The 21,708-nt window shown below is 50.7% G+C and overlaps 1 protein-coding gene across 1 annotated transcript in view; it reads right to left on the bottom strand.

Annotated features, from left to right (window-relative positions):
- The window catches only part of SLCO2A1 (solute carrier organic anion transporter family member 2A1), a 68,106-nt gene that overhangs the window by 26,249 nt on the left and 20,149 nt on the right, over window positions 1-21,708 (bottom strand). The window contains exons 2-3 of the mRNA XM_055127613.1: window positions 6,516-6,653; window positions 2,704-2,866 (exon numbers count right to left, since the gene is read on the bottom strand). Of these exons, the coding sequence (XP_054983588.1) occupies window positions 2,704-2,866; window positions 6,516-6,653 (301 nt within the window). The remainder of the gene's footprint in view (window positions 1-2,703; window positions 2,867-6,515; window positions 6,654-21,708) is intronic.

Here is a 21,708-nt window from a genome sequence, read left to right as displayed (position 1 = left end):
GGCAACAAACATGAAAGTAATAAAAGGAAATAAAAAGATAAGTTGCATTTCAGGAAAATTTTGTAATTTTACTTCACAGATGACACCATTGAAAAATGTAACATTGAGTTAAAGGCTGGGAGAAAACATTTATGAATTTGTATGCAATGAAGAACTTGTACCTGAAAGAACATATGAGCATGGCATCTTTTCTTTAGAGGAAAAAACAATTTTTCCTCCTCAAGAGCAGACTTGAGTAGACCTCGGAGTAAGCAAATCACCAGGTGGCCCCCGCCCGATAGGGAGAGGGCGACCCCTTGCCCAGGACATGCGTGTGTGTGAATGTCGACATGAGTGATGAACTCTGCCCATTGACGACTCCAAGCCCTGAGGTCTATCCCTGACCCCTCAACTAGTTACTTGGAAGATTAAAAGGCGGGAAAGTCAGAGGAAACTAACTATCTATTTTGCTTCAATACATCTACTTTGCTTTAGATAAAGATAGGACTGGGAAACTTACCCTGCTTCTGCAGCCCTTAGAGTGTATAAAATGAAGGGGGGCCACAGCTCCGTGGGGTGACAAGGCTCTTAAGCTTGCGAACCCTCGGTGCTGGGTCTCTAGTGCTCTTTTCTTTTTTGCTGCTTTGTGTCCTTTGACGGGCAGTGGGTGTTGACCTAACAGTACCAACCAGAATTTGCAAAGGACTATCAAGTAAGTAAGTAAACAAAATCCCAATTGAGAATAGGGCAGAAGCCTAGAACAGACACTTCACCAAAGAGACTCTATTGAGAAATGAGTGCACGAAAAACATGTTGGACATCAAAAGCATATTTACACAAAATTCTGCACACACATATTTGTAGCTCTCTAATCACCCAAACAGAAGTAATGGAAATGTCTTTCAATAGGCAAGTGAATAAACAAAGGCAAATCCCTACAAAGTAATATAACCCAACAATCAAAAGCAAGGGACTTCTGAGATATACAACATCTTGGGTGAACCGAAAGACATGTTGCCTGAAGGATCCAGTCTTAACTACTATCTCTTGTGTTTCTATTGAAATGATGTCAAAAACCTCAAGACTCTCTTGATGAGCAACAAAACAAGGGCTGTAGAGGCGTGTGGTGGGATGAGTGGCTACGAAGGAACAGCACAAGGAGCTAGAATGATAGTCCAGTGCATAAAATGTTTGTCTTGCATGACCTTGATTTAATTCCTTGCATCCCATATGGTCCTCCAATCCCTTCCAGGAGTAACCCCTGAGTATAGAGCCAAGAATAAACCCTGAGCACCACCAGGTGTGGTCCAAAACACACACACACACACACACACACACACACACACACACACACTAAAAATAAAGGAACAGCATAAGGGAATCTTGGGGTGTTAGCATTGATTCATATCTTGACTGTGGTGCTAACACAAATCAATAAATATGTTCAAATATACAGATAGAACTGTATATCACCCCCAACAAAAGTTAACTTGGTTCTTTAATGACTTTTTTTTTGCTTTCTGGGCCACACCCAGCAATGCTCAGGGGTTACTCCTGGCTCTACACTCACGAATTACTCCTGGTGGTGCTCAGGGAACCATATGGGATGCCGGGGATTGAACCCAGGTCAGTCGCATCCAAGGCAAACACCCTACCCGCTACACTATTGCTCTGGCCCCTGTTTTATTTTGATCTCTCTGAGTCAGGGATTACTTCCAGCAGAATTCAGGGGACCATATGGGGTGTTGGGGATTTAACCCAGATAGGCTATGTTTAAGGCAAATACCTTACTCTTTGTCCAATTGCTCCAGATCCTCTAATGACCTTTTGTTTATTTGGGGGCTACACCTGAAAGTGCTCTCGGATTACTTCTGGGGGAAGAAAAAATTGGGGGAACCATATATGTGCTGCCAGGGGTTGAACCCATATCAACTGCATGCTAGGCAAGCACGCTACCCACTGTACTATCTCTCTGACCCCTCTAATGATTCTTTTAACCTACTTTATTTATTTATTTATTTATTTATTTACTTATTGGTCTTTGGGTCACACCTGGCGATGCACAGGGATTCCTCCTGGTTTTGCACTCAGGAATTACTCCTGGCGGTGCTCAGGGGACAATATGGAATGCTGGGAATTGAACCCGGGTCGGCCTCATGCAAGGCAAACTCCCTACCCGCTGTGCTATTGCTCCATCCCCTCTTTTAACCTACTTTAAAGTATGGATAACTAGCATATCAGTAGTAATTAGAAAGAAGGTCTGCAGAAATCAGGCACAGTACTAGGAGGAAGACAATTACACCGCTGAGCAATGAACCTCAGTGCACCGATGCTGAGTAGAGGCTTCCTCGGGGGAGTGGAGTGTAGCGTCAAGGGAAGCGACAATTCATTTCTTTCTTTTCACAAAAGAGCTCTATGGGGACCATGAGACAGTACATTTGCCCTGCAAGAAGCTGACCCACGTACACTCCCCAGCATAGGGATTCTGGGTAGGAGAGTGAAGTAACACCCTTCCAGCCAGCCAGCAGTGGGGGAATATTCCACACTAGATAATTCTGCGAGTTCTGGTTTTCCGCGAGAGTCTAAGGAGAAGCAAGATAAACGCTAAGGAGACCTTGTGTCAATAGTGGGCAGTGGAGTCCAAAGGGGTGCCCACAGTCCTGGGGTATCCCCATCAACATGCTGAGACACCACCCATTTCTCACTCGCCCCATGGGCACTCACCGGCGCTGACCAAGCTGTACTGGTAGGGCTCCGAGAGGAAGTGCGGCAGGGTGAGGATGAAGGCACCCAGGGCCAGCAGGAGACCCCCAATGCCAATCAGCCTTGGGCGGTGCACTCGGCTGCCGAAGTAGCTGACGAAGATGATGAGGATGGCATTGCTGATCTGTGGAGGGAGCAGAGGAGCGTGTGAGAGCAGGTCATGGTCCACACCCAGCCAGGCAGGCCTTGTCCAGGAAAGGCAGAGACCAGAGGCAGCCCTCTCTCACCTCCCTGGACCAGCCTGAGGGGGGAGCCAGGGAAAAAAAGAAGCTTACAGCCTCATCCTCTGTGCTCTGAGGCCAAACAGGTTTGTTTGCTCCAGCCAAACAAAGTTCTAGGACATTCCGAGACCTGACCTTGGAAACAGAGTCTATCCTCTATGCTTCTTCCATCTGACTGATTTCCTTCTAGTTTTCCCATCACTGGCCCTAAAGAGAGTGTAAATACCTCAGCCCATCAGCTATGCGAACTCGGCTGACATCAAAGGTCTAGGGCAGGGAGGGGAGGCCCCCAGGGAACTCAAGGAGAAACTACCAGAACTACCAGAGCTCCATCTCTTGGAGAGACCTCTTCAGCACGCTGCAAGGCCTGAACTTGTTTCCCTGAGAGAAACTGATCCTGCACAGCTTCTATGGATGATGAGGCTCGGGGGGGGTCTGGGAGCCAGTCAGCTGAGGGGAGATGGGCCACCACGGCAATCCAAGCTCAACCTCAAGATCAAAAGATACCTAAAATGCTCGGTTGAAACTACAGTACCCCACCTGAAGGCTGTCACAAAACCCGGCTATAATTCACTCCTACCTGTCAGTAGTGCAAGTCAAAGAGGAATCAGGGCAAACTGGTGGTGGTGTTAAGGGAGCAGGGGAACTTCAGAGGGGGAATGCTCGCTCAGGTCTGACTGTTGACAGCGGTCAAGAGAAGCCAAATATCCCATATCCTCTGTCAGTGGAAATGCAGTTCCTACCACAGGTCATCCACCTCAAGCCTGCCTCCCCACCCCCCGCCCCCCGCCACACACACAGAGTATCTCCTCTCACACACACATAACTACCTCCCCTCACACATCCACCTGTTCCTCTAGCGCCACACACCTGTCTTCTCTCACACACCCAAAACACCTCTCTCCCCTCAGACCCGCTTCTTTCTCTCTCTCTCTCTCTCTCTCTCTCTCTCTCTCTCTCACACACACACACACACACATTTCCCCTCACACATGCTTGTCTCCCCTCACATACATACACTCATCTCCCCTCACACCCCCACCAGTCTCCCTTCACACATACATTCGTCTCCCCTCATACGCCCTTTGCTCTCATACACACATGTACAAACACACATCTGTCTCCCTTCATATTCACCTGTTTCCCTCATACCTATCTCCCCCCCACATACCTATCTCCCTTCCACATATACACCCATTTTCCCTCACACTTCAACCTATCTCCCCTCATACAACCATCTGTCTCCTCTCTCTCTCTCTCTCTCTCTCTCTCTCTCTCTCTCTCTCACACACACACACACACACACACACACACCTGTCTCTCCTCACATCCACCTGTCTCCCTTCACCCCCACTAACACACACACAACCCCAACATCCACGTGTCTCCCCTCACACCCAAATATCTCTCTTCACCTCCCTGGGTGTGGGGACGCCTCCTTCCCGTGGTCTGCAGTGCTTTCCATCTTGCACTCAGGGGCTATCATCTGCTTTGTCTCCTAGTGTGGAGCCTTGGGGTCCTCTTCTTCCCTGAATTCCCAAGCCTGACTCAGTGCCTGTGTCTCTGTCCTGAACTTCAAGGTCTCCCAGTTGTCTCTGCCGGTGGCTGTCCTAGAACTATTTGGCCTCAGAGCTGTTCAGGCAGCCACACTGGCTCTTGCCTGCCTGCCACAAACACTGGTGACTCCGTCTCCACAGGGCATGTCCCAGTCTTGCTCCCTCTGTGTCCAGGGGTGACCCCTATTTCACAGTACGGTCTGTTTTCAAATGCCTGCATTGGAATCCGGTGAGGACAGCTGAATTTTTAGTTGATTCCTGCACTCACCTCTCCACCCCTCCTCAGACAGACAAACAGACAAACACATGAATGTTCCTGTACACAAGCACTCACACAGACACAGATAAACACAGAAACTCAGACATGCAATTTTACATGGACACACAGAAACAAAGATACCCAATTACCCCGACACACAGAGACACACAGGTAAACACAGTCACACACACAGTCACAGGGATACACTGATACAGACAGACACAAACACACTCAGATACTTACAGGGTCATTAGGTCAGAGAGATGAATTTTCTCCTGTTTTCTACCTCAAACCATTCCCAAAGGCATGGCCTCAACCCAGGAGGTTGAAAAGCTCATTTAGGGGACCTGGGAGATAGGACAGCTGATAGGTTGCTTGCCTTGCACACACCAATGATCCCTGAGCACTGAGTCAGGAGTAATCCCTGAGCACCACCAGATATGGTCCCAAAAGAAATAAATAAAAAGCTCAGCTAGGTTTGTGGAGTCAACTAGGAGCTTCATTTTTTTTGTTGTTGTTGTTTTTAATTATTAAACTGCAGCCCCAGGGAACAATCCTCCTTATTTGACTGAGCAGCCTTCTGCCCAGGTCCCGCTGGGAAACCCGCTGCTCCGTTACTTATACTTCTTGTTCTACGCCCTGGAACAAGTTGAATGAAGATCTCATCATTAAAGCACATCTTTAGCACCACCCAGGCAAGTGTTTCACAACTTTTTCCAACTCTGGTCCCCCTCTGCCCTTGTTCCTTCCCGTGGCCCCTGTCTGCTGCAGGGGCCCGCACCATTTTTGTGACTCTCACCCGATTCCCTTGAACTCTCTGGGGACACCAAGAGAGCTCGGTGGCCCCCAGAGGAGAAAGGCTGATGTAAGCCAGTCTCTCCCTGGATGGGGGCCACCGCCCTTGGGGGCACAGGACCAGTGTCGGAGCAGGTGGATTAGAGTCTTTCTGCCTGTTCCCTGGCCCCAGGGAGTGTGGAGTGACTGCTGTGTGTCCTGCTGCAGGGGCAGGAGGAGAGGCTCCGCATTCCTCTCTGTGCCAGAACACTGCTGGGAAGAACCTCAAGTCAAGCTGGCCCGCGGAGGGCTGGGGGGTGGGGGGCGCACAAGGGAAAGGTCTGTGTGTCATCAGTGAGGCCTAGCAGGGGCCTAGCAGGGGCACGGGCGCCAACTGCGGGGACACATCAGAGATACGAGCATCCTGTGTCCTGAGTGAGACATTTGCTTGCAGCGTTTCTCAAGTCCCAGAATGGTGCACTGTGGGTGAGAGGTGTCAGGCCCAGGCCCCCACCCCCCACCAGCCCCGCCCCGCCCTGCCTTCCTGTAGGCCTCTGAAGCCTACTTTCAGTTTGGGGGTTAGACCCCTGCTGTGCTCAGGGCCTCCCTTTCCTCAAGGCTTGCTCAGGGCACCATAGACAGTGCCCAGAACCACACCTCAAACTGGGGTCGGCCTCCTGCGAGGCAAGTGTGTGGCCAGGCGTGCTGCCTCCGCGGGCCACTCCCTCAAGCACAGCCTCTGGGGGGCAGAGTGAGAGCCCAGGGCTGGTGGGGGGGCGTCTGGCTCCCACCACCAGGCTGCAGAGGGGAGCTGCCGGGTCTGGGGTCCCAGCAGAGGGGGAGGAAGCCCACGGCGAGGGTGAGCCCCTGTGCACTGAGCTGCATGCACCCCTGGGGCTGCACGCCTGCCCCCCTCGCTGCGCCCCGGCGTCCTCCCCCCTCCCCCCTCCCCCCCCTGCTTACCTCGTTCAGGCTGGAGATGAGGCCCGAGGCGGAGCTGGAGAGGCCGAAGCGCTTCTCGATGGTGGTAAGGCTGCTCTTGAAGTAGGCGCTGTAGAGCAGCTGGCAGAGCTGCAGCAGCCCGTGGCACAACACGAAGACCTGCGGGGGGGGGGGGGGGCGGAGGAGGCTCGCCATGCGGGCCGGGGCGGGGAAGCGCCACCCCACGGGTGGGCACAGCCCGTCCCAGCAGCTCCCGTCACCCCCGGCCACCCTCATCACGGCGGCACAGCCCACCAGGGGATGGAGAAGCAGCCCGGAGTGGAGCGGCCCTTTGTTTTTTTGTTCGTTTGTTTGTTTGTTTGTTTGGGGGGTCACACCCGGCAATGCACTCAGGAATTACTCCTGGCGGTGCTTGGGGGACCATATGGGATGCTGGGAATTGAACGAATGCGGTCCGTCTCTGGGCAAGGCAAATGCCCTACCCGCTGTGCTCCAGCCCGCCCCCCCCCCCCCGCCGCCCACCAACCCAGTGGCCCTTTGTATTTCCCCCAGGCCGCAGGGAGACAGACTCATATCAATGTTATCTGAGGATAGCACAGCAGTTGGGCATTCGCCTTTCACACGGCCGACCCCTGTTCGATTCCTCCGCCCCTCTCGGAGAGCCCGGCAAGCTACCGAGAGTATCGAGCCCATGCGGCAGAGCCTAGCAAGCTACCCATGCGTATTGGATAAGCCAAGAACAGTAACAATAAGTCTCTCGATGAGAGACGTTACTGGTGCCCGCTCGAACAAATCAATGAGCAACGGGATGACAGTGACAGTGACAGTGAGGTCATATAGCACCCCAGGCAAGCCAACTTTCCCCTGTGGAAAGCAGAGGCACCCCTTTCAAGGCACCCAATTCTGTTCCACCTCCCTGAAGACAGGAATTCTGCAAAGAATATTCTGAAACAGGCAAGTCATAGGCAAAGACTCTGTCATAGGAGGCAGAAGAGGAACGGGAAACGGGGTCTTCATCCTCCCAGGCCATCACAGTTTAGGACCCTAAGAATGATGACTGTGACCAAACATTCAGAGATCCCTAGAAATGGTCATTCTATACACTCTCTTAGAAGCAACTTTGTCTCATAAACACATCATCTCTCAAATTCTCCCCTATGTTTAGACTAAGTGTTTCATAATATAAAACTGGCTGTGTCCTTAGGCTGCTGTGAAGAGATTGTTTTATTCTTATATTTACTCATTCAGATACTTAACTCATTCCATCTTAAATTAACAAATAAGTGCTGAGTGTCTACCATGGCAGTAGCGTAAGAAATGTACAGGCATGGAAAAGACGCTCTCTACACCTTGGGAAGGCAATGAAAGCCTTTGCCTATTGATCGGATCAATATTAGGAAGCAACAGGGAAGGGGCCTGGTTCTGTGGCAGTGGCCTGGTGCCCATGGGCGGTGGCTCTGCCCTCCTGGCCCTGGAAGGACCATTACACTCTGCAGCCAGCCCAGGCCACCCCCCGGGTCACACATCGCTGTGCTCAGGTCCTATTGCTTCACTCTTTCACGGTCCATGTTTCTCTCCCCCATCCTTTGAGGCCACATCACGTACTGTCACAGGGGTCACCCAGTATTTCCCCAGCCTGGCATCCTCTCTGGCCAGGGGCCTCTGCGGCCACTCCCAGGAGGGAGGCCCTGTCTGCATACGTGCCCACGCACCGGGGGCCTGTGCCGTGGGTGCTATGAGGGGGTCCTGGCCCAAGGGGAGGTCAGGACTGGTGGGTCGAAGCTCAGTCTCTGAGGCCGGGTGCCCCCATCCTGGAGGCCCTGGGAGGGGTCCTGTGGAGCTGGCACTGTTCCCCTCGGGAAGGCGGCTGCTCTGTTTCAAAGCCCGGCAGAGCTCTCCCCTTCCTGGAAGGGCTGCGAGCTCAGGAGGGCAGCACAGGCTCCGCCATCGCCGCCATCTCCATTTCTGGTACAGCAGAGCTGCCCCGCGGCCTCCTCCAGATGTCCCCTCACCTACCGGCCAGGGCAGGACCTTCCCAAGATCCGCTGTGGCTGTGAAGAGGGCCCCTTGCTGGCTCACAGCCTTAGACCCCGTGAGAACCCAGATACCTCCTCCCACCCCACAAGTTTTTTGAAATTTGCCCCCCATGAATCGTGGCCCCAGGGTCTGGCCCTCCAAGGGTGCCGCGCTCAGCTTCCTATCCCGTGTCAGAATTCTTTCTTTCAACAAGAATCCTCATTAAAGTAGCACAGGTGGATCACGTGCCACAAGCCTCCCCGGCAGTCTGGGCACTCCCTACCCCGTGCCACAGAAGCCTGTTCGCACCTCCACTACCCTACAGTTGACGGCTTGAAGTCGCCTGAAGGCATTCGGAGCATTTGGAGATGATGGTGACTTTGAAAACAATCTAATTTTACAAACGGGGAAACTGAAATCCAGAGGAAAGGCTCCCCTGCACATAGAAGGTTCTGGGTTTAGGTGTGGCTCAGTGCTGCTGCCTCTAACAAATGACTCGTTCCCTGCATCTCCTGGCCTCTTGGCTTCCCAACTGGAAGAGGTGTTTCTTTCAGTTGTTTGTTTTGGGGCCACACCCAGTGGTACTGTCAGGATAAGTCCTGTGGTGCTGGGATTGAACCTGGGTCACCCGGGCACAAGGCAAACGTTTGACCTGCTGCACGGTCTCTCTGATCCCCGAAGAGGCGGTTCCTAACTTTGACTTAGAATCACCCAGGGAGGAGGGGTGGAGAATGTTTAAAACACAACCGGGGCAGGGGTGGGGGGAGCCAGTTCAGATAGAGAAGGGACCACCAAGTAAAGGGTGCTTGGAAGACCCGCTCGGGATGGGAAATGTGAGCTGAAAGTAGACGATAGACGGAATATGAAGGCCACTCAATACCTCTATTGCAAACCAGAACACCCAAAAGGAGAGAGAGAGTAAAAGGGAATGCCCTGCCACAGAGGCAGGGTAGGATGGTGGTGGAAGGTTGGTGGTAGTGGGAGGGATACTGGGATCATTGGTGGTGGAGAATGGGCACTGGTGGAGGGATGGATACTCAATCATTGTATGACTGAAACATAAGCACGAAAGTTTGTAAGTCTGTAACTGTACTTCACAGTGATTCATTTGAAAATTTTAAAAGATTAAAATTAAAAGAAAAAAACATAACCCTGGGAGCTAGAGCTATAGTACAGAGGGTGGGGCATTTGTCTTGCGTGCGGTCAACCTGGGTTTGATCCCCAGCATCCCATATGGTCCCCTGAGCACCGCCAGGAGTAATGGTATTGAGTGCAGAGCCAGGAGTAACTCCTGTGCATTGCCGGGTGTGACCCAAAAAGAAAAAAAGTAACCCAAACTCAGGCCTCTTGAATGGAACGATTCCTTGAAATCATCCCCTTAAGACTCAGTGGCTGGTTAGAGGTCATGCTTAGGTACGAAAACAGAGTGATATGTGAAGATTAGGGGAAACCCCAAACAAAACACACCCAATTCTTGGGAATTTCCATTGGGAAATGAGTGGAAGATTGGAGGCACGGAGGAGGTATGGGAAATGTGTGGGCCAGTGATGGGCAGGCAGGAGGGCGCCTGTCCAGGCCTGACCTTTTCCTGTACAGCAAAGCTCCCGGAACCTGGAGCTCCTGGCCCAGGCCAGATCCCGGAAAGAGGCAATTTCATCTGGGATCAGCTTGCAGGATCCTTCTCTTCTGAACAGACCTTACAAACAAGTGCCCCAAACTTCATTCGAAGCCCCCTTCTCTGAACATGGTGCCCTGTCTGCCTTCAGGACCAATCCCATTTGCCCATCGGCTGAGGGTACCCACCTCGCAGACCCTCATCCAGATGTTTCCCCAGATACTTACATGCAAGTCTGACGCACCATCCTTGGACCCACTTGGGTGCTCTCAGGTCCACTTGCTACACTGGATCACTGACCTCCTGGCCACGACTCCCCCTTCCTGTCACTCTCCAGCACCTCATTTTCCCAAGCCAGACACCGCGTGAAGCTCCTATTTCTCACCGGCCAGCATCCGTGCCCCTGCTAGGCCCTGTGGTTTCTCCCAGCTCCTCTCCAGGCCTCACCTCAGCTTACACCTCTCCCCTGTCCTAGGTCACAGCATCAGCTTCTCACAGGCCTCGCTTGGGAACACTCAATCTCTCAGCCACCACCCCGGGAAGAGCTTTCTCAAACGCAGATGTCAGCAGGTCACCCCGCAAACTGGTACAAACCCGTGCCCTTGCCGTGGCATCCAAGGGGCCCCAGGTCCCAGCCCCTGCTCTGCTTGGTCACATGGACTGAGGAGGCCACACTCCCCTGTCGGCTGGGACACTGGCACACCTTTATCAGCTGTCCCTTCTCTGTGCATTCCCGAGGGGTCTACCGGGCTATTTGATGCCTGTGGCCGCTGGGGCAGTCCTGAAAGCCATTACAGAAACCCCCTGACTCTTGAAGGAGCCCAGCTTTCCTGCTCAGAGGCGCCACACACTAGTGTTCCACCCAAGCATGCCGGCCAGCGTCACCTGTCTGTCTGTCAGACACGCCACGAGGCAGCCACTGGCGGGATCCCAGCCCAGCCTCCCCTGCCAAGCGGGGCAGAAAAGAGCCACCCATGCCAGGCACGAGAGGGATGGCAGATTCCTGAGCAGACTGAGTGTCATGGATTAAGCACCATGTATGGGGTTGTTCAGGTGGGCATCACGAGGGCTGTCAGCCAGGCTGCCACACCTCATGGGGGTCGGACCACCTCAGATCCTCCACATCTTCACCTGTACCCACTTACAGACTCATCTTCCCCTTCTTTGTCCGGATAATCTCGCCTAGTCCCTCAGGGGCCCCTTGGCCCGGGCAGAGCTCAGTGAGTGACGCATCGGGGTGAAGGTGGCATGTCCAAGTCCCAGGTTCACTTGACTGGTTTTGCAGGTGACAAGGTGCTGGCACATGGCCTGCATCAGTGCGGGAGAGACTGGTTGGGGGGCGGGGGGAAGAACCAGGACCGACCATGCACGGAGACGGGGACCCCAGGAGCTCCCATATATGAGAGGACGGTGAATCTGGTTCCGGAACACCTGTGTTTCTGAGAATACGGCCCAGGAGAGAGCAGCGTCCCTCTATCCGAGTGAGCAATGAGTGACTAATCTCGTCCAACTTCCCCCGCAGTCTCCTGGGAGGATGGTGGAGACACTGGGAAAGAAAAGCTGTCTCAGGTCTTTTCCTGAGACAGACCGGCCTTTACTCTTTCCAGTAAATTCGGAATTCCCCTCTCCTCCCAGATCCTGGCAGAAGTCTCCACCGACGGCCAACTGGCCCTTCCCTCGAGGCAACGCCCCGAGCAGAGGCAGCCTGGGAGCTTTCTGGGTGCGCTGCAGGAGCGCTGGTGTGGATTAGTGGCCCCCCCAGCCCCCCCCCACCCCACTGCCCCCTTTCCAGAGCAGGCGGCACGCAGACAGGACACAGCGCTGTGGCTGCCAGGAGGGAAAACAGAAGGGGACGATGGAGAGTTCAGCAGACACTTGTGGCCAAGGCCATCGGGGAACACCATCTGGCCTCACCTCCCAAACCTGTGTCGATGGAGCTGTGGGACCATGACCCCAAGTGAATGGATGAACCAAGGGCTCACCCAAGTCAGCATGAGGGGCTGGAGTGATAGTACAGTGGGTCGGGCATTTGCCTTGCATGCAGCAGAGCCCAGGCTCGATCCCCGGCATCCCATATGGTCCCCCAAGCATCACCAGGAGTAACCCCTGAGCATCTCTGGGTGTGGTCCAAAAAGGAAAAAAAAATCCAGAATAGTGCGAGATGAAGCAAGGCACACTTGACACAAAGCTAAAGAAATATGTGCAGGGCTGCAGGGGGCGGGGGAGGAGGGGTCTGTGGTCACGGTCTGGGCAGCTAGGGACTAGAGTCCAGCAAGGACACGCAGGCCTCACTGTGCAAGGACAGGTGTGACCTTGGCCACAGTCTCTGCTCTCTGAGGAGCAGCTCCCAACCCATGAGCGGGAGCCGAGATGGTCTGAAGCTCCCACCAGACAACGGGACCCAGGAACTGGCCCACACTGGAGGGACAGAGAATGAATTCAGCTTCCTCCACACCCCTGGATTACCTGTCCCCCAAGTCATTTATCCTCTCGGCTGCTTCCACTTTCCTGGGGTGTGAAACTCTGGAACTGAATCTTCTACCTTCTCCCACACGTGTGATATACATCACATCATTTGCTTACGATGCTCCCCTCTGCGTTCGGCCACCATCTGCAGCCGTGTGACATCTCATACTCCACAGCACGGGATGTGCCACAAGTAACACACCACATTGGATGGGATAAATAGGACCAATCTTAACTGAAAACATATTAGGACACAAGGCTCAACCTGTAACAACATGTTCGTCATCTCTTACATGACGTAATGACTCCAGGGTGGGATACAACAATCTTCACACACTTTTTTCTAAGGAAACCTTTCCTGATCATTTTATAGCGAATTATTCATAATGAGCAAAGCAACATAGGGCCTAATCTATTGGGGCAGGCTTGGGCGGTGGTTGGGAAAATTCCAAATAATGGTGGTGTGAAGGTGTAATGGTGTTGGAATATTGAATGTAATAAATTGTTGTGAACAACTTTATAAAAATTAAATTAAATTTTAAAAAATGATGCTCCACTCTAAGAGGATTCCCTGATGAAAAGGTCTGTGAGGGCCCAGAGAGAAAGTATAGCAGGTAGGGCATGTGCCTTGCACACGGCTGGTCCAGGTTTAATTTATAGTACTCCTATATCCCACCAAGCACACCACGACTGATCTTTGAAAGCAGCATGAGTAAGCCCTGAACACCCCTGGGTGTAACCCAAAAAACAAAAAACAAAGGAATACAAATTTAAAAATGTCTGCGAGAAAGAGAGAGACAGACATAGAAAGATTGCACTCATCTGTGGAATATAGAATAACAGAGTAGGAGACTACTAACACCCAAGAATAGTAGAAATAAGGATCAGGAGGTTGACTCCATGGCTTGGAGGCTGGCCTCACATTCTGGGGAGAGGGCAACTCAGAGAAGGGATCACCAAGTATAATGCGGTCGAAGGCCATGCGGGGGAAGGGTGATGCGGGCCAAATGCAGACTAGAGACTGAACACAGTGGCCACTCAACACCTTTATTGCAAACCACAACACCTAATTAGAGAGAGAGAACAAAAGGGAATACCCTGCCACAGTGGCAGGTTGGGGTGGGGGGAGATAGATTGGGGAGGGTAGGAGGGATGCTGGGTTTACTGGTGGTGGAGAATGGGCACTGGTGAAGGGATGAGTTCTTGAACTTTGTATGGGAGAAACATGAGCACAAAAATGTATAAATCTGTAACTGTACCCTCACGGTGATTCACTAATTAAAAATAAATACATTTAAAATTTTAAAAAATGTCTGCGAAAGCGTTGCATACTCTAATCCTCCTTTGCGAAAATCTATAATTCATATTAGCCTGTAAGCGTCACCAAGATAACTAACCTTCATCAGACCTGCTTTGTTTAGCAATCCAGATTTTTTTTTTCAGACCTTTTTCACCATGAATCCTCACCCTCTTCCCTGCAACACATATGCACCTTTAAAAAAAAAATGCAGGGCCTGGAGCGATAGCATAGCAGGTAGGGCATTTGCCTTGTACTCGGCCAATCTGGGTTCGATTGCCAGCATTCCATATGGTCCCCCAAGCACTGCCAGAAGTGATTCCTGAGTGCAGAACCAGGAGTAACCCCTGAGTATCACTGGGTGTGACCCAAAATAAATAAATAAATAAATAGATAAATAAATAAATAAATAAATACATGCAGGTGCTAGCCCTCTGCACAATAAGCCTTAAAGAGCCCACGGCTGTTTTAGAAAGCAGCAGCCAGCAGAAGTGTCAGAGAGAACATATGGTTCTTAGGAGCGGTGGCTCTCCTGGAGTGCCACCCCAGCATTGCTCTCGCCTCTCCTCACTCTCCTTTCCCGCCTTTCTATAACCTTATTTCCTACCGTGCCATTGTGCCTCTCACTTCTCTCTTACTGGCATCTTTCCCGCCAGAACATAGACTTTGTAGAGGAAAACCTCGGTGGTGTTTTGGGGAGGTTGCGTCCCTACAAATACCTGCCAGAGAACTACCAGTAACAGCTGAAAACTCAAAGAGCTTGGCAGTGCTCTGTATCCCCCTAAAGTCGATAAGCCCGATAACCTCACCACCCCTTGCTAATACAGATAATATGCCACCATCTTCAGGAGACCCTGTATCAGTGTATAACTCTCATCCCATTGCTCACCGATTTGCTCAAGCAGGCACCAGTAACATCTCCATTGTGAGATTTGTTGTTACTGTTTTTGGCATATCGAATACGCCATGGGGAGCTTGCCAGGTTCTGCCATGCGGGCGAGATACTCTCAGTAGCTTGCCGGGCTCTCCAAGAAGGATGGAGGAATCGACCTCGGGTCGGCCGTGTGCAAGGCTGCATGCAAGGCAAATGCCCTACCCGCTGTGCTATCGCTCCAGCCCTAAAAAGGAGTAATAGTAAGCACAAGTATAGGACATAAAAACGTTAGGTCAAGGTGTAGCTTATGAGGTGGGAAGAAATGGGCTATATTTTCCATAATTCTGCTGGGGCTTCTCCTGCCTTTACATTTTTATTTATCAAGGTGGGAGAAGTAGATTGAAGCCAGTTGTTTGGGGTAGTTAGGTGTTAACTAACATTTTGTGGGATCAGTGGAATACTATGCAGCTGTCAGGAAAATTTGCCTATAAATGGATGGACATGGAAAGTATCATGCTGAGTGAAATGACTCAGAAGGAAAGGGACAGATATAGAATGAGAACAACGGGTAGGGTGTTTGCCTTGCACACGACTGATCCGGGTTCGATTCCTCGAAGAGCCTGGCAAGCTATAGAGAGTATCCTGCTCTCACGGCAGAGCCTGGCAAGCTACCCGTGGCATACTTGAGATGCCAAAAACAGTAACAAGTCTCACAATGAAGATGTTACTGGTGCCCGCTCAAGCAAATCGATGAACAACGGGATGACACTGCTATATTACACTGAAGAATAAGATACATGGCCAGAGTAAACAGGGGTTAGGAGGACTGGTTAATGGTTGGAACTAGCCACAAGTGTATGAGTGTAGGTAAGATAGAGAAGAGAGTGCTATAGTAGGTAAGGGATATATTTAGGGATATATTTTTTGTTTTTTGGGTAACATCCGGCAATGCACAGGGGTTACTCCTGGCTCGTGCACTCAGGAATTACTCCTGGTGGTCCTCAGGGGACCATATGGGATGCTGGGAATCGAACCCAGGTCGGCTGCTTGCAAGGCAAATGCCCTACCTGCTGTGCTATCACTCCAGCCCCCGTAAGGGATATTCTTGATAACCTTTCAGTATCAATATTGTAAACCACAATGTCTAAAATGGGGGGGAGGGGAGAGAGAGAGAGAGAGAAAAAGAGAGAGAGAAGGCCAGAGAGACAGAGAGACAGAGCGACAGAGAGAAGAGAAGAGGCAGGCAAGGGGTGGGAGGTGGCAGTGATGGGAGGGAACCTACTGGGAAATGTCCACTGGCGGAGGGATGGGTGCTGGAATACTGTATGGCTGAAATCCAACCATGAGTGGCTCTGTAATGCTCTAAAAATAATAATAAAATTTAAAAACTGGGAAAATTTTTGTTATCAAGAAAGATAAAAGTTGCAATCAATTAAAAGTTTTCTATCTTAATAATAATAATAATAATAATAAATAATTAAAATGAAGCATAGCACCTCAAATGATATGGGATGTACCTTCATAATCTACCCATCTGCTTGAAACTCAGCTGTGAATCACGTGCCTTAATAAAAATTTTTAAAAAGATAAAATAGTATTTAAAAAATAAATAAAATTTCGTGGGATGGAAGCCCACCAATCTAGATAAGGATTTAGCTTAATAAAAGTAGTTGACTTGGGGCTGGAGTGATAGCATAGCGGGCAGGGCGTTTGCCTTGCACGCGGCCAACCCGGGTTCAAATCCCAGCATCCCATGTGGTCCTCTGAGCGCCGCCAGGAGTGATTCCTGAGTGCAGAGCCAGGAGTAACCCCTGTGCATCGCCGGGTGTGACCCAAAAACCAAAAAATAAAAAAATAAAATAAATAAAATAAAAGTAGTTGACTTGCATTCACCAGGAATATTATTGTCAAGGTCATCAGGTCTCGAAAGGTCCCTAGGACAGACAGGACCAGGGAGGGCTGTGCAGTCACTTACCACGCCACCACCAGCACTTCAGCCTCGCCTGCCACCTACTAGCCACACCAATACTAGGAACCCCAGACACCACCTGTCCGCTTAACTGCCACACTCCCTGACTTGGTAAACTCAAAATCACGTCTGGGTATTTCTAAATCCACACTGAAAAGCTCTAGAGTTTTACTTACCTACGACTAGACTGTCGAGTCTGGTGGAATTACTTCATATTTTGTTGTGGTTGCACTGACACAGATGTATACGTTTGTCAAAACTCACCCAACATGTCAAAGCTGTGAGCTGTCTTATACATAAATTAATTTTGATAAAGTTGATTTCAGAAGAGCTTTGCAACCATGAAGTTAGTCAAAACAACGTTCCAGGGGTGTGAATTCCACAAATTATTTTCTTTTTTAGTAGGATGAGTATTGGCAACGCTTTTGAAATAAATCTGTCTTCGAGGGCCCCATTTGGAACAGTGAAATGCATGTAAATATGTGTTTGCATGTGCGCTGATGGTAACCTCTTGATAAGCACAGGGTGTCATGTGTGTGCGTGCATGTGTGTGCGTGTACTGGAGAATGTGTGAAAATTACACACGTCTTTAGGCACATCTTGTGAAAGGAAGCGAGAGGAGAAAGGAATGGAAGGCATTCTGGCAGGATGGGGTGGGCAGGAAGCTGTTAGGAGCCGCTCTTCCTCCAAGCCTAACAACCATGAAGAGGGCGCAGAGAGAAAGGAAGCAGGGAAATTGGAGCTGCCAGGAAGATCTTTCGGGGTCCTTTTACTGCTCTCGGTGCCAAAACAGACAAAAGACCCTGAGGGAGAACCCGAGATAGGGTACAGTGACCCCCGTCCCAGACAGGTCTCCAGGTCCCGAGCGATACAAGCATCAAGGATCCGCCGTTCACACGAGGACGGGGCCCTCAGAGCTCAGGACAGGGCCACAGATGACCTCGGCGTGGCTGCCTGGGCCCCAGCGGCTCACCCTTGTTTCCGAAGGATAGCGACAGCGCGGGCCACGTAGCTGTGGGGACACTGATCTGATGGGTGAGCCCTGTGGGATTCTCACCCACATAGCCATGGACAGCTCTTCCTGAGGCTGTCCTCACCAAGGTGGAGGCAAACTCAACTTATCGAATGCTGAGTGCCCAGCAGGTTGTCACGTGACAGGGACAATCTGGCATTTTGACGGTGCCAGAACTCACACCCAGGCTGGCAACCCACATGGGCTGGGGCAATCAACCACGGGCACACGCCTCAGTGAGCTGGAACCCCGCCTCTATGATCAGTGTAAGCTTCTCCCCTCCCCCCATACTTAGAATCAATACTATACAAGTATGTCACTGTCATCCCGTTGCTCGTCGATTTGTTCGAGCGGGCACCTGTAACATCTCTCATTGAGAGACTTATTGTTACTGTTTTTGGCATATCCAATACGCAAGCGTAGCTTGCCAGGCTCTGCCATGTGGGCTCCATACTCTCAGAAGCTTGCTGGGCTCTCTGAGAGGGGCAGAGGAATTGAACACGGGTTGCCCGCATGAAAGGCTATGCTAAAGGCTACCGCTGTACTATTGCTCCAACCTATAAGTATAGGTTGTAAAAATCAGGTTATACCAAGACCTAGAATGACCAGTACAGAACCATCCTGTGCCTCTGGTATGAGATTTCACTGTAGTTTTTGTTTTTCTTCTTCTATACCTCTCCAAAATGAACAAAACACGCAGACTCTGACATTTCTCGATTGATCACTTTAGCCTGTAGGCCTTTGTAGAGAGAATCTGGTTCACTCATTTGACGTCCTGCTCTTCTCCCTATACCTCCCGACTCTTTGTAGTCATTTCAGCATTCGAATAAGTTTCCTGAATTACTTCATTCTGTGACAAGCAAGCTGGGAGCTACAGGAACAGACACTTGGGGGTGCCCCCAGCCTCACATTAGTTGATAGTCTCCTGGGTCAAAAAGTGTTGCTTATGCAGGGCTGGAGTGATAGCATAGCGGGTAGGGCGTTTGCCTTACACGCGGCTGACCCGGGTTCAAACCCCAGCATCCCATATGGTCCCCTGAGCACCGCCAGGAGTAATTCCTGAGTGCAGAGCCAGGAGTAACCCCTGTGCACCGCCGGGTGTGACCCAAAAAGAAAAAAAAAAGCATTGCTTATGCCTTCTTCCTGGGGTGAAGTGTTGCTTCGTACTAACCCCACATGACTTAGTTCCACTTCTCATTCTCCAGCTTTACCTCTGTTGCTCTCAAGGCTAGCCGAGTCCAAGGGTACTCTCCACGGCGAGCCTCCCCCGACACACAAAGAGAGCCTGCCTCTGCTCTGTTTCACCCACCGCACCTGCCCCCGCCCCCCAGCCTGGCCAACCCAACCATCTAAATTTCATCCATCACATCCCTTAACCTTATCTTCCAACTGGCTGAAATTACTGAAACTTTTCGTCCAATTCCTGCATTGCCTTTTCTGTTACTCGTGCTTGCCGTGTTTTAATTCACTACTTTTGATGTAACAAGTAAGTGTATTGGAGATGAGGGAGACAATATCTATTCAAGCTGATATCTTGGATTATAAACTCAGTTGATTATTATCTAACAAACAACTGAGCACGTCTGCCTCTAAATTTTAATAGGAAAAGGACTCAGGGTAGTGTGCATTTGACAGTCGACTGAGTAGTCAAACCAAAGAGTGCAACCACAAACTAACCCCATCTCTACTACAGACATGCATGTTGGCGGCTCATGAACTTATCTAGAATCTTCCAAAGTGTTGGTGTGCTAACAGAAGGCTGGAGAGTGGTGCTGACACCCACCTGGGCATCTACCCATCTCCACTTAGAGTTCTTTCTGTCACACTACATACACCCTTATATGCCCATTCTCCGCCCTGGTTAGTGGTTCACCAGTGGTAAAACCCTGGAGGTCTTACCTTCCAACTGGGTAAAGCTCAGGGCTTAAGTGGCCTAATGAAATGGAGGAAAAAGGAACTCAGTAATTTTCTTTTTTTGTTGTGGGGTCACACCCAGTGATGCTCAGGAGTTAATCCTTGCTCTGCACTCAGAAATTACTCCTGGTGGTGTGCAGGGGAAACATATGGGATGCCGGGGATTGAATCCAGGTCAGCCACATGCAAGACCAAGAGCTCTAGCTGCTGTACTATCTCTCCAGCTCCAGAACTCAGCAACCTTGACTCCTGGCTGTTTCCCACTGACCCCCGGCTTCAGAAATGGGAGGAGGGTCTTTGCTTAGAGCTGGTTTCTTGGAGACCCACCTGAGAGGCCCTGCAGAGCTGTTATGGGAAGGAGGCTCTTTTTCTCTGCCCCAGGAGGCTCGCTGTGTCTCGGATGAAGACTTCAGCTAGTTGGCCACTGCCCCTCCACTCCCCCCACCTCCAGTGCCTTCTGCAGGGTGTGACTTTGGATTCAAACTGTGTTCTAGCAGCCCCACAGAGAATGTTTCTTTTCAAGAAGTGATTCAGGAAATCAAATATTTTCCCATGCAGGAAGAATGTCTGAACAAGATAAAGTTCAGAGATTCAAAATAACCAGCCGAGCGTCAAAGAGGTGGTATTTATGGTAGCAATAAGAAATGGGACTGCAAGCTTTATTAGTAATATTATGAACTAGAAAAGGCCTCTGAGTGGTGGGAAATGTACATTGGTGAAAGAATGGGCATTGGAACACTGTGTGACTGAAACCCAACCATGAACAACCCTGTAACTGAGCATCTCACGGTGATTCGATTTAAAAAATTATTATCACTGTATCACTGTCATCTTGTTGTTCATCGATTTGCTCAAGCGGGCGCCAGTAATGTCTCCATTTGTCCCTGGCACATGGTAGTGTATCCTGATGGTGTACTGGGGGCTCTTTCAGGATCAGGGGAATGAGAACCATCTTTAAAAAAAATATGATACATACATATATTTCTAAAAATGGGGGTGGGAGGCTTTAGATAATGCAGGGTTCTAGATACCTTTGGAGATCTGAAAAGAAAGTTCAAAGAAACAGGCACTGCAGCCCTATCCAACAGCCCTGCATTACTTTCCCTTCTCCTCTCCTGCGCCCCTGTCGCCTCCCCTACTCATACAGTAAGCTCGAGGGTGCCCACAGTTCTCCTAACATGGCCCAAAAAGGGCCCTGTGGCTTCAGAGAACTGTTCCACAGAGGATGAGGGTCTGGTTGATGCCGTGAGGTCAGCAGGTCAGTCCCACAGAGGCACAGAGGGGCAGCTGACCCGCTTTCCCACAGTTCACAGTCGGGGCCCGGCCTCACCCACTGAACTGGCTATGATTCTTTCTCTCTTAGCCTAGTTTGCTCAGTGTGGACACACACACACACACACAATCTCCTAAAAAGCCTTGATGTAAAATAAAAATGAAGGGGCAGGAGAGCTGGTGCAAAGTGCTAAAGCACATGCCTGGCACGTAGAAGCCCCCGGTTCGATTCCTGACACCACTAGGATGGTCCTGGTGGCCCCCGTCCTCTGGGAATGAGTAGCACTGGACTGAGACATTCTCCGGGGACCATGAACAATAACTTGGGAGACTCTCCCACAATTTAAATCAACACTGGAAGCTCCCAACCTGCCTGATTCTGTAGTTCTGTTGCTCTTTTATGGGTTCGTATTTATTATTGTTAGGAGCGATCAAAGCTGTATCTTTGATAAGACACGGTCCCTGGAGCCTTGGAGGATGAAGACCAAAAGGTCTCCAAAGCTACACATGGATTTCCTCCGATGCTTTCTGGCTCCGGACATCAGCCATCAGCAAACCCTGCAGCCGTGGTTGTTTGTTTTCCTTCTGTTCCCCGTGGTGCCCCTTCGGAAGCTTAGCCATGGGGGTGGAGAAGCAGATGGCTTGATTGGTCCAGTGGGATTTGTCACCCCCATGGGTGGGGGGGTGACAGGAGGGAAAGCAAAAAGAGAGATTGTCTGAGGTAGCTAGGACCTGCCTAGCTTTAATCATACATTAAAATTGTAAGGCCTAGAATGGAG

This window comes from Sorex araneus, chromosome 2, assembly GCF_027595985.1.
Source record: "Sorex araneus isolate mSorAra2 chromosome 2, mSorAra2.pri, whole genome shotgun sequence".
Lineage (NCBI taxonomy): Eukaryota > Metazoa > Chordata > Mammalia > Eulipotyphla > Soricidae > Sorex > Sorex araneus.
This window is presented reverse-complemented; position numbering and strand designations above follow the sequence as displayed.